The sequence below is a fragment of the Ailuropoda melanoleuca genome, chromosome 8, assembly GCF_002007445.2.
Source record: "Ailuropoda melanoleuca isolate Jingjing chromosome 8, ASM200744v2, whole genome shotgun sequence".
NCBI lineage: Eukaryota > Metazoa > Chordata > Mammalia > Carnivora > Ursidae > Ailuropoda > Ailuropoda melanoleuca.
The window spans coordinates 122,051,567-122,064,581 of record NC_048225.1 but is presented as its reverse complement, the minus strand read 5'-3'; the positions used below and the strand labels follow the sequence as shown (position 1 = coordinate 122,064,581).

Sequence of the window (13,015 nt, the reverse complement as noted above, 5' to 3'; positions counted from 1 at the left end):
AGGAGTTGTTACCTGAAGCAGAGTAGCTGGGGCTGGTCCCTATGCATTGAGACTTTTCATCACATCTTTGTCATTATTGCCTGGCGTTACTTCCTGCTTTCATTCTTGGCATGTTTCAGTGTATTTATTTTATCTTTGCATTAACAGTTCTCAGTTTAACGAGGACAGACATCTTCTACATTTTTGTCTTTCCTAAATGTCAGTACGTCATCAAACATCAAGTGCTTACCTCTTCCTTTTTTTTTTTTTTTAAAGATTTTATTTATTTGACAGAGAGAGACACAGTGAGAGAGGGAACACAAGCAGGGGGAGTGGGAGAGGGAGAAGCAGACTTCCGGCTGGGCAGGGAGCCCGATGCGGGGCTCGATCCCAGGACCCTAGGATCATGACCTGAGCCGAAGGCAGATCCTTAACAACTGAGCCACCCAGGCGCCCCAGTGCTTACCTCTTTCTATCCTTAACTGCCAGTGTCTCCAAGAAGACATCTATTCCTGATACATACATTTTATCTCATTTTCTCTTACCTTTTGAAGTTTGACCTATATCCTCCAGATTGCCCCGAAATGCTCTACTAGCCATCACTAAAAACAGCCCTTTATCACGTGAAATCCCATGGCCTCTTTTTTTTCCCCCTCATTCTTTTTCACCTCCCCTTTATTGACATATTGGATCCAGGTTTCTTAAAACGCTGATATCTGAGAAATATTTAAATAAGTGCTGCCCTACCCTCCACCATGCACATCCAATCTGCAAGGAGCCCTAATACTAAAAGACTGCAGACAATCCCCTCACCCGTTCTCCAGGACCTTGGATCCCCTCAAAAGACGGTGTCACTACCTGTGCACGTGGAAGCATGTGTAGATGTACCCTGAGCGTGGTCTCAAGGCTTCTGGGAAAGGGAGGAAGGACAGACGGATGGAACAAAGGAAAAGAAAAGAGAGTGGCTGTCTTCCCTGCCAGGGTGGGCCCAGTCTGCTGTCCTGACTTTTTATGTTGCTTCCCTTTCTTTCCACATTTCAACTACTTCTCTTTTTCCTGCCCTTGAACTGGATATTCACCAAGGCCCAGCCCTCTGTTTATCTCTAGAATGCGGGTTAGAAAGATCTTAGGAGTTATTTAATCTGACTCCCTAACCAAGGCAATCAATCAGTTAATATTTATTTGTTATTACATGGTCAGGTGCAGTTAGTGAACCAGCTACTATCCGCCTCAGCACGTCCGGCCCATCGGCCGCAAACGTGCCCCACCGGCCCCACATCACTGTGTTAGTGCCTGTCTCGCCAGGAACATACTCAGTTTCTCAACAGCCGCGATCCTATGTTTTCTACCTTAGCGTGTCCTGTCAAACCGTGCCTGGAGTGGTGCCTTCTATGTAGTATGTTTTTCATCAGAATTTGGAAGTTTGGATGGTCATCTCGCTTGGTAAAATTGGCTGCGTGTTAGAATTCAAAAATGAGGGGCGCCTGGGTGGCACAGCGGTTAGGCAGATGCCTTCGGCTCAGGGCGTGATCCCGGTGTTATGGGATCAAGCCCCACATCAGGCTTCTCCACTGGGAGCCTGCTTCTTCCTCTCCCACTCCCCCTGCTTGTGTTCCCTCTCTCGCTGGCTGTCTCTATCTCTGTCGAATAAATAAATAAAATCTTTAAAAAAAAAAAAAAAGAATTCAAAAATGAACACCCAACCTCCAGCCCCATAGGTCTTGAATTAGAATCATCAGCAACGGGGTTCACGAACCAGAGTTTTTACTGTGGCTCCTGAGAACCATTGATAGGCTCTGCTTCATTGTTTTCAGTATCATCGAGCTCATCACCACCCAGGCTGTTCTGCTAGGACCGCTTTAGTGGTTAAAATGTTATTTCTTATTTCAAATTTAAAATAAAATTTCTGTACTCGAGTGAACCAAGATCTCTCTGGAATAAATCTGTATCGTCCTGTGCTTATTATCACTTCAGACATTTGAAGATAATGATCATGGGTTCCTCCAGCCTTCTCATCTGGGTTAATGAGCCCCAGTTTTCCAGCCATTCTTTATATAGCTTAATTTTCAGATTCATTACTATCCTGTTTACTGTCTTCTCCCCTCTGTTTCCTGTTTGTCATTATTCTGTTTAAAATGTAGGACCCAGTGCTAAACATAGCCTTCCAGATAATGCTGTGACCAGTCCCAAAGCGCAGTGCTTCTGTTAATGAAGTGTGATACGGGCTTGGACTCTCAGCAGCAGCATCTCGCCCTTGGCTCATATTAAGCTGGTGATCAATTAAACGACCCCTATCCGTTCCACGTGTAGCTCTGTCTAGTTAAATTGTTTCACCATACTTGAACACAACCATTTCCTGGGACTTTTGAGTCAGAATTTTGCCAGTATTTCTTTTAGGCTTCATCTGTTTACTTCCATGCCAATTTCAAAGTATCAAGGTCATTTTAAATCTTTGTCTCATTCCCATCAATGATACTTCATGGCTTAGCGTCACCTGCACATTTGATCAACACGCCTTCTTCTCCAAAATAAAGATGTTGAGTAGAATTGGGCCCTTTGCTACATTAGGTATTTCTTCCTTCAGAGTGGCATAGAGCCACTGATCGGAACTTTGGATACAGTCGTTGAAGTTGCGAAGTTGTAACGTTTCCCAGTCTGCATTGTGATACCCACGTGTCCTGAGCAGCGTGGGAGAGTCCAAATCTGATGGCAGATCGTGCTGCATTTTGCCAAACAGCTCCTTGTAGCTTCCTTCATAATCACCCTCCACGAGAGGGAGAAGATGGGTTTACGGTTGCCCGTTTGTTCTGGGTGCATTTTCTCTGGGATCCTGGAGATCTTCACATCCCTTTTTTCATTAAATATTCTTTCCCAGAGATCCTTATCTCTGCTGCTTTCAGTTAACACTCTGACTGAGATCGGTTTCGAAATCGGCGTGCTGCTCTGCCCAGTCACCCCACCTCTGCTCTTCACTGCAGCTGTCTGCCAGATGTTTCACATCTCATCACAAGAATGACACTTACAGAATGGCATCCGGCAGCATCCAGCATCTCTCCTCTTCACTCTCTCTCTCCTTCCCCTCTGCCTCTCTTTCTCTCTTTCCCTTTTACTCCATTTCTTCACAAATTTCCTCTTATGCTTTGATGGCATCATCATTTTTCCATCACACGGAGCTGAAATTTTGGACTTTCTTTGACAATCCTGACCCAGACAAGCACCAAGTTAGTGTTCGGACTTTTCCAAAAGTTGTCGATACTGTTCATCACAACCCCTTTCTGTTCTACCTCTGTCCCATAATTTTGTAATGCTCATGGACTATGGCAAAAACTTGCTAAATTTCTTCCTTGACTTAAGATTATCTGCGTCAGATCCACCCTGAGTGCTATGTACCACCAAAGTTATCCTGCTAAACTAGCCCTGTGGCTGTTCTTTCCTGCTTAAAGCGGGAGCTGCCAGTTTCCCTGTGGTGCATTCCCTCAGTGCCTCGCTCACCTTTGGTCTGTGCACCCGCCGGGTGCCAGGGGCGCCACCTGACTCCACCTGACTCGGAGTCAGTAGTGAATAGGGAGCCACGACCCCTGCCTTCTAGGACTTTTAAAACTTTAGATCTAAGCTAATCATTTCCGTTATTTACGACTTACTAGAAAGTATAGCCCCTGTATGACTTTCTCTGCTTCCTGGGACAGATCTTCGATCTCTCTCCTCTCTCCGATACAGTGGTAGTGCTTTCAGTCGAGTACAGATAATCTGGATTTGTGATTTATTACAATGAAATAATGTTTAAAATTGTAACTATTTAAAATGCAGTACAAAATTTAGCTATCCTTCGAGTGCCCGGTGTCCAGTCTGGTCTGGATTGTATGTTTCTTCAGGGTAGAAAGCACATCTGCGTTTTCTAGCGTGTTTAGTCACAGTGTTACTTCTGAAAGGTACTCAGTACTGTATTTGGCTGATGAATTACATACGTACTTGTTGGGTAATGACTGGCTATAAAACCCCATGTATATTATATACAGCTGAACCTTGAACAACCCAGGGACTTGGGATGCCAACCCCACACAGTCGAAAATCCACATATAACTTCTTACTTACTAAAACCTTAGCTACTAATAGCCTACTGGTAACATAAACAGCCAATTAACACGTGTTCTGCATGCTATATGTACAATGGACTGTATTCTTACATTGTGTAGGCCGGAGAAAAGAAAATGGTAGGAAGAAAATCATGAGGAAGAGAAAATACATTTATAATCCCATACTGTAGAAAAAATCCGTGGATAAATGGACCCTCATGCTGTTCAAACCCGTGTTGCTCAAGGGTCAACTGTCCTCTTCAACTTATCTGACGTAAAAGTGAGAAAGTTCCCTGGACCAGCGCCGTCCAGTAGAACTTTCTACAGTGATGGGGGTGCTCTTCTGTCCCATTCAGGACAGTAGCCACCAGGTCCCTGTGTCTGTGGAGCAGCTGACGTGTGGTTAACGCAGCCCAGCAGCCTGGAGGTATTCGAATGTCAGTTTTCTAGCCTCAGCACCTAGTGGTCACCGCACAGACACCACAGACCCAGACTTGGAATTTAAAAATATGTCACTTTAGTGACATCATCACCGTCAGATGTACTTATTCGGTGGATTAGATATGAATTAATGATAAGAAGTTCCACTTGGATACAGAATTTAATTGGAAACCGAAACAGCATTTGCGAGGACGTGCCTGTTGCCGTGAGCACCCTCTGAGGGCTGGCTTGTTACTTCAGATGCGCGCTTGCTTCTTTCTGTAGACGTGCCCTGGAGTGGGCTTTTTTTTTTTTTTAAAGTAGGCTTCATATCTAGCGTGGAGCCTAATGTGGGGCTCGAACTCACAACCGTGAGATCAAGAACTGGGCTGAGATCAAGAGTTGGGAGCTCAACCCCCTGAGCCACCCAGATGCCCCTGGGATGGGCTTTAACATGTCATTTACGGCGGCTCTCCCTGCTGGGTTTGGTTCCTCCATGAGACTACCTTTGTTCTTGGAAGGAACTGGTTTCTGTAGGTGTCAAACTGGTTGGTTCAGATACTTCGATTGTGTATCTTTATTTAACCACACTTAGTCTTAATAGTTTCTTACGAGTACTACCTTTCCACCAAATTTATTCAGCTTCTTTTTTAGAATAAATACACACTCCTATGGAACTGGGAAGTTAAATTGATCTATAGCTGGTGAATGTGCTGACTTGTTTTTTTTTTAAATGGTGTCTACACAAGCTAGCAACTAATTCACCTTGTTTTTCCTTTAAGATTGAAGAAATAAGACTTTCAAAAATGTTTGATTTATTTTCTTAATGATTCATATTCCATCATAGTTGTAGTAATTTGATGCCCAATTAGATCTTAGAAATCTAAATAGACTCTTCTATTTTTGTCTTCAGATTTAATAACTATCTGTGTTTGGATTTTTAGAAGGTGTTTAGCCTTAAGTATCCATTTATATTCGCTGAATCTTGAGCAATAGTCCTCAAACCTGCATAGATGCCAGAGTCTGGAAATAGTTTCGTTCTTTTTTGAAGCACTATGAATTGTAATATATTAAATTATAATCTCTATAATTTGTTCACGATCAGATAGTATTTACACTAAAATTTAAACTACGGTAAGGAGTAGCCACACTGTAGGTTTAAGGAAAATTTAATGGCAGGGACGATTAAAATTGAGAACATTATACCCGTTTACTGCTTCTTCCTCCCGTTGGAAGAGAACTGCTGTTTTATTTCAGTGATGAAAAACCATCAACGTAGAATACCGCTTCTTCTTGTGTCTAGATTTGAGAACTGTTTTGTTCAAGAAAAATGAGTAATACAAGGATCGAAATTGCCCTGGATGCGTATGAGATAAAAGAAAGTGTTTGCAGGCCACCTGGCTTCTTTCATTATTTTATTCCATCTCTAAACATTGTTCTCTTTTTTTTTTCTTAATTCTTAGCACATTCACATAGGTTTATATGAAAACTCATTATTGCTTATAGTAGAATTACCTCATGAGTTTACTAAAATGTCTCTAACCTGGGTATTTTTCAGTCGTACAGATGACTTATTAAATCTGTTGACCTAACCTTTCAGTGGTGATCGGGGCCAGACCAGAGTGTCTAGCTGTCTGCAGTAACCCAGGGACTTGTCTGGAGATGAAAAGCTCCAAAGGAAAGCTTTTCCTTGACAATTACAAATATGTTCTTCACTTCTTCGAATCCAAGTCATTGTTACATGTCTCTGCTCTGTTCTTTCTAAGCAGCAGACTTCTTCGATGTGTCTGGACCACCTACAGAAGGAATTTTTTTGTTTTTTAAAGATTTTATTTATTTATTAGGCAGAGATAGAGACAGCCAGCAAGAGAGGGAACACACGCAGGGGGAGTGGGAGAGGAAGAAGCAGGCTCATAGCGGAGCATGGCGCCCGATGTGGGGCTTGATCCCAGGACAGTGGGATCACGCCCTGAGCCGAAGGCAGACACTTAACGACTGAGCCACCCAGGCGCCCCTACAGAAGGAATTTTTCAAAACGAGTAGGCACACATGTGTGTGTGTATGTGCGCGTGCACATGAGATTGTTTAGGCTTTAAATATTATTAATAAATAGGGACATCAGGGTGGCTCAGTCAGTTAAGTATCTGCCTTCGGCTCTGGTCATGATCCCAGGGTCCTGGGATGGAGTCCCGCATCAGGGTCCTTGCTCAGCAGGGAGTCAGTTTGTCTCTCTGCCGGCTCTGCCTGCCACTCCCCCTGCTTGTGCTCTCTCTCTCCCTCTCTGACAAATAAATAAATAAAATCTTTTTTAAAAAGTAAAATAAAATAAAATATTATTAATAAATATTAACGAGATGGTTAGATTTCTTGTAACTCTCATCAGTTTAGGTTGATGCATGGGATAATTCCTACTCCACTTCATTCTCACTTAGGAAATATTTCTGAGTTTGAAAGCTGGCTTGGAGAAATACCATGAAGGCATCGAAAAGGCCACGGAGGACCGTGGTGCTCGGCTGGAGCAGAAGACAGCTGAACTGAAGAAAAGGATGTTCAGAACGTCGGCCTGATGGACACAGTCACTTGTCTTCCTGTAAACAGCTCACCGCCTTCAGCTTGGGTTTGGAAAGGGAACAGTTAAAGTCAACAGAAGCATCAGAAGCAACACATAATGTTCTATATCCTCTCGTAGGTTGTTATTTTGTAAGATAATGCATTTAACGTAGACGTTTATTAACTTATAATTCAAATAACTTGTGTAGCGATTCATGTCTCTGCCCCTTGTAAGTAGTTGGAATAAAACCAAAATCGGTGCATTTGAAAGAAGTGATTCTTCTGTTGTTACCCTGGCTGTTGGGGCTTCGTTTGTGGACATCAGGGGGGCAGTATTCCCGAGCATCGTGGATGGGGTCTCATTTGATCCTCACTTGGGCAACTCTGGGTGAGTATTTTGTGACCGCTTTCTGGATGAAGCAACCAGGAGGGTCCTGAGATTAAACAGCTGAGCCAGAATTTGAGCAGCGCTCTGTATGGTGCTGGAGCCTGGAATGTGCCCCCTGTACCACACTTCCTAATGTAATCATTTGAAAGAAAGTTTGAGTGTGGGCTTCCGCCCTCGATCCTCGATCTCTTACTCCTGCTTGAAAACTTGTATCTACACCCCCAGCTCCAATCGCCAGCGAGACATCCACACCACCTTTACTGCATTACGTACATTTAATTACATTTTGCCCCTTTCTCCTGAATTTCACACCTGCATGTCCAATAGTCAGTAGATGTTTTTAACCTTTTGGCATTCTGGTGGAGCCTAATGGACCCTCTCAAAATAATGTTTTTCATGCATGAAATAAAATACGGGATTGCAAGGGCAACAAATGAGATTCAAATAAGATTATCAAAATACTTAATACATGTTCTGCTAAATGGTAGTGCTAACTACACTTAGTTGGAACCCCTCCACTTTCCCTCTTGTGCACCTCGCTCCTTTATAACATTTAGTTAGCAGAACTGTGCATCGATATACCCAACTCCGCTTCTTCTCATGTCTTCCCCCATGCTGCAATTTGCATTGTCCTTTCCTACCTGACATGCTTGTGATGATCTCACCAGGCTCCCAGTCTCTACCCACCCCTACCTACTTAGGCATTAGGGCGTTCTAAACTTGCAAGCTAGATTATGTCAGTGCACAAAGTTTTTTGGATTTTCGAACTGCTGCTGGGGTGCTGTGGCGACCTCACAGGGGAACTAGGGAACAGTTGAAATTTGCACGGGGGAGTATAGAGATGGTGGCTTTCTATTGGACCCCACTGCAAACTGCTAGCCCAAGGTAGCTCACAGTTCCAAAGTTAGATCGCGCTGCATTCCCTTCAATGATAACGTCTTGACGAAGTGGATTTCTGGCATTTGCTGTGATAATAAGCATCACATGCTTAGGGAATGAGCAACGACGGTGGTGATGTCCAAACTGACTGCAAAGTTTGAGTGCTTGGACACTGCCCAAAAGGCACACACATCCAATTAATAATCGGTTATTTAAGAGTAGAATAAAAATACTCTCCGTTTTTGTGTTATTTTTCCTAAACACACATCGTTAGGACAGAAATGCCCATGAAGTTGTTTTAATCGAACTACTTAATAATGGAACTGGTAAGTGTTTGTTGTTTTTTTGGCCAAAGGGCACAGTGAAAGAATTTCCGAAACCGAAGGGCTTCATGAACTGAGAAAGTCGGGGGACCTCTCACAGGACAAAGTAACTGCACGAGTTTTCACCCAGACTCCTGCCTTGTCTCACTGCTTCTCGCCAGAGCTCTATCTGGGAGCGATCCCAGGCTAGCTTAGTGTCCCCGGCACCTCACACCTGCGTGTGTTTGCACGCGTTTCCTCCCTTAGTTTCAGTTTTTGCTTTGTATGTTCAACTGGAGAATACTCGTTTTTTGAGTCTCAATCCAAACTACAGCTGAAATGCACTTTTTAAACTGTCAGGTTCTCCTTTAGATCTGTTATGATTTTCATTCATTTCTATCACTGTAATTTTTCACACATCTTCACTTGCCAGACTTACTGTTTCTTGAGGCCATGAGTGTGTTTCTCTCTCTCTCTGTCTGTTTCTCTCTCTCTCTCTCCCCCCATACTTTTAGGATAGCATTGAGTCGGACACCCGGTAGTCACTTTGTTTACTTAAGGAACTGCCATTTTTCTCTCCTTGACCAAAAAATTTGCCCATCGAGGTCAAGTTTATCTAAATCCAGCAAGAAACCTGTATCTTCCATGCATTTTCACAACAAACTGCTAGTTTGCTAGCTTCACTCTCCTTCCCCCTCCCCGCCCCCCACAACAGACAGATAAAAAGCCACCTTCAAGAAGCCCTCAGTATAATCCACATTTAAACCTATATTTGGCCATTTCAGTTGAAGAATACATTACAAAATTTGAAATTTTTCCCCAAAGGCTTCTTGAATATATATGACTTCCTTGGGCTGTGTAGCATTTTAAAGTTTATTAACCGGGCAGTGACTGCTCTGAAGAAAGGAAAGAACAGTGTGTATGTGACATAGGCTGAGGCCTGATCTCGAAGGAAATTCTGCCCATATTTGGACTCCAGGCGTCTTTTATGAGTCCAGCTACTTAGCTATATGTAGAGCAAATATTTAATTTCAAATTCAACTGGCATATTTCAAGGAGCTAATCCATTTTATGACAAAGCAAGGGAAATTGAAATATGCACCTTGCAGGCTGAAGTTAATACATCTGATTTTAGCTTAACGGGATGTTTCCTATTTTTAGTAAAACCAGAAAAGTTTTATGTGAAATTCCATTTCAAATTCAGGGCCAGCCACAGACTTCAATTAAGTCGGCTCTCTCCCTTTGATTGAAACCGGCCTCTCATCTTCCTCCCCATATTGCCACCAGGGGGCATAACATAGCTTGCATGACCAATGCGGGAATAACTCGATTTTAAGATTTGAAAGCTGAAAAATTTAAAGTGATAGTTACAACTTGAAAAAAAAAAAAAGCATCAGAAGGAACCCAGAGACAATCTATTTAGAGTCAAAATAGGTTCTAAGCAGCCACTTAAAATTATTTAAAAGTTTACTTATAAGGATGACTCCGTGCAAAACTCCAATTTCTGACCCTATTTTATTACCCTTTTAAGATGATTTTATCTAAATCATTCTCCTAGTGCATGGTGCTGGATTTCCAGCTCAGATTTCATGCAACTCTTAAAACTGAGGTTTCCCGAGACAAGAGTTTGAGATGCCCCATGCAACGATGAGCAAGTCACTTAGGAAACAAAGCTCGAGCGCCACTAGCATTGAGGACTCTGGCGGACATCCTTTTTTTCTGATAAGATGATAAAGTCAGTCTCTACCACCACATCCTCCCCTAATCCACTCATACTGTCGCCGCATAGCTCTCCCTTTGGAGGTCCCCTTGGTCATCTCTTCCCCACTGCCTTATGAATGAATCTTCGCTGCTCACCTCACCACTTCGGGAACAGTCCACAGCCCTTTGAAGGACAATGTTGCTATGGACGGAGTTGAGAGTAGCGCAGCAGTTCTCAGACTGCGGGAGTGTAACATTTGCCTGCGGTACTGGTCACACCTGCCTCGATGCGGCGGGTCTCTGGGAAGCTACACTTGATACCAGCACACTACGTGACTCAACCGCGATCCTCCGGGATCACTTTAAGAAGTGCTGTTCGGTGACGAAGAGCATCAGAATCAGCTGGCATTACTTTCTTTATAATAAAATGGCAATAGTAACTACATCTCCAGCTCTAAGGACTGAAGGAGTTTGGGGAAACAATTAGCACCGTGCCTGCCACACAGCAAATATTCCAGGGCAGCAGGTGCCGTTATAAATACAACTGTTAGTACACGGCTCCGGGGACCAATCTGATATGCTCTCTACCTTCTCGACTGCAAACCTTCACACCTGCTTGGTGATGAATGAGTCAATGTTTGCTGAATTAAAGGATCTAGTCTGCTTGATCACAACGGGCACAAGACCCCAAAGCAAATAGTTCATTGTATTTTTGGTGCAAAGAACAAAGATCACGACAGTCTACCTTACCAGGGAAAAGCAGCAGATAGTTCAGAGATGACGTGCAACCTTCCTTTGGGTCCACAGGGTGTCGCTGCCGGCTCTGCTTTCCAGGTTGAGCCGAGGTAAGGATGGTATTAGGAGATTCTCGACCTCGGTGAAATCACCTGGACGCTCCACCGGCTTATTGCCCCAGAGTTTCTGATTCAGAAGGGCTGGGGTGGGGCTCTAGAATGTGCGTGCCTGCCTGCCTTCCTTCCTTCCTTCCTTCCTTCCTTCCTTCCTTCCTTCCTTCCTTCCTTCCTTCCTTCCGTCCTTTCCTTTCTTTCTTTAGATTTTATTTATTCGACAGAGATAGAGACAGCCAGCGAGAGAGGGAACACAAGCAGGGGGAGTGGGAGAGGGAGAAGCAGGCTCCCAGCAGAGGAGCCTGATGTGGGGCTCCATCCCAGAACTCCAGGATCACGCCCTGAGTCAAAGGCAGACACTTAACGACTGAGCCACCCAGGCGCCCCTAGAATGTGCCTTTCAATCAAGTCCCCAGGTGAAGCCGATGTTGCTGGTTGAGGGTCCCAGTTGGAGAAGCACTGCTTTAGGGGAATGCACCCACAGCTGGGTGAGGGTTTTTACGGATCTCGTGTTCAAGTCGCCGAGAGCTCTTCTTAAAATACTCACCCAGTCGGTCTGGGGGAGACCCGATAACCCTGCATTTCTAAAATGCTCGTGGGTGATCCTGGTGCTGCTGGGCCACAGACCACACTTGGAATATGACATTAACAGCCCCTCATCGTTGATTCCACCTTCATACCGCCGGGCTCTTTGCCCTTCCCGGCTGAGATGATGCCTGTGCGATGCTTGGCCCAGCGGCAGGGCCTAGTCAGGCACTCTGTGTGTGTTTGGCCATCGTGAAGATGAGGTATTTAGCCCAGTGGTTCAGGTTGTGGGTTTTGGAAAGACCTTCCAAATCCGTGTTTACGATGACCAGCTGTGCGAACTGGGCGCATTATGGAATGGCACTGAGCCTTTGGTTTCTCACGTGTGAATCAGGGATTATAGCGTCTTTAAGCTGCTGTGAGGATTAAATCAGATAATAAATGTGAACTACTTAGCCCTCTTCATAAATGGCTATTGTTAGGGGTAAAGATCAAGAAGTTGAGGTGATAAAACTGACTGCGGCCCGTGGGAGGTGAGCTTTCATGGTTTCAAAGAAATAGAATTGAAACAGAAAAACAATTCCTACTGTTCTGGGGATTCTGAGTACCCACCACCAATATTCATTGATGGCCATCTGGTCTGTCACCAGGCAACGGAGGAAGGATTCAGAAACTACTGAGATGCTTAAAGCCATCCTTTGGACTAGATTTGAAGGAAAAAACATATTATGGCAACATTAATATCCTCTAAGAAGCTGTCAGAAATCAAGTGCATTTTTCCAGGAGGGCAGAGCTGTCCCGTATAACCAAGGCAACTTTATATCAGTTCTCCTTCGGAGGCCAGAATTCATGTTTATTCGTTAAAACTTAGTACATAATGGAAGCGAAATAATATTTGGTGAAGAAACTTCACTGTCTTCAAAGGTATAACAGGCTGCCCCTCATTGGTTCTTCCGTGAATTCTCTGCTTTCCTTGGAAGGTCCCTCTAAGGAGGCTCTCACCGTGGTAGTTTTAGTGTTCCATGTCCCACATTCAGGAAACCCCTTTGTTCTGGGCAAGCCAGGATGGTTGGTCTCCTTAGACATGTTTTATCCATGAAGCTCTGTTCACCCCATGCTCCTCTCCCTGATTGGGCTCTCTTTACTTTCACAAAGTTTAGCCCCCTACCTTGGCTCCATAATTCTAGCGACATCTACCAAGAGTCCACGGAATGCCAGGTCTAATCGGAGTACATGGAAAAGTGTGAAAGCATAACTTCTGCTCTCCAGAAGTATGACATTGTCAACTCTTTGGTGTTTTTTTTTTTTAAGGTTTTTATTTATTTTAGAGAGAGGAAGAGAGCAGGAGTC

The 13,015-nt window shown here is 44.0% G+C and overlaps 1 protein-coding gene across 2 annotated transcripts in view; it reads left to right on the top strand.

Moving 5' to 3' along the window:
- NUF2 (NUF2 component of NDC80 kinetochore complex) overlaps positions 1–7,292 on the top strand; it is a 32,080-nt gene extending 24,788 nt beyond the window's left edge. For both annotated transcript variants that reach the window (XM_019794078.2, XM_034667228.1), the window contains one exon: positions 6,905–7,292. In XM_019794078.2, the coding sequence (XP_019649637.1) occupies positions 6,905–7,039 (135 nt within the window). In that variant the 3' untranslated portion in view covers positions 7,040–7,292. The remainder of the gene's footprint in view (positions 1–6,904) is intronic.
- The last annotated feature ends 5,723 nt before the right edge of the window (positions 7,293–13,015 follow it).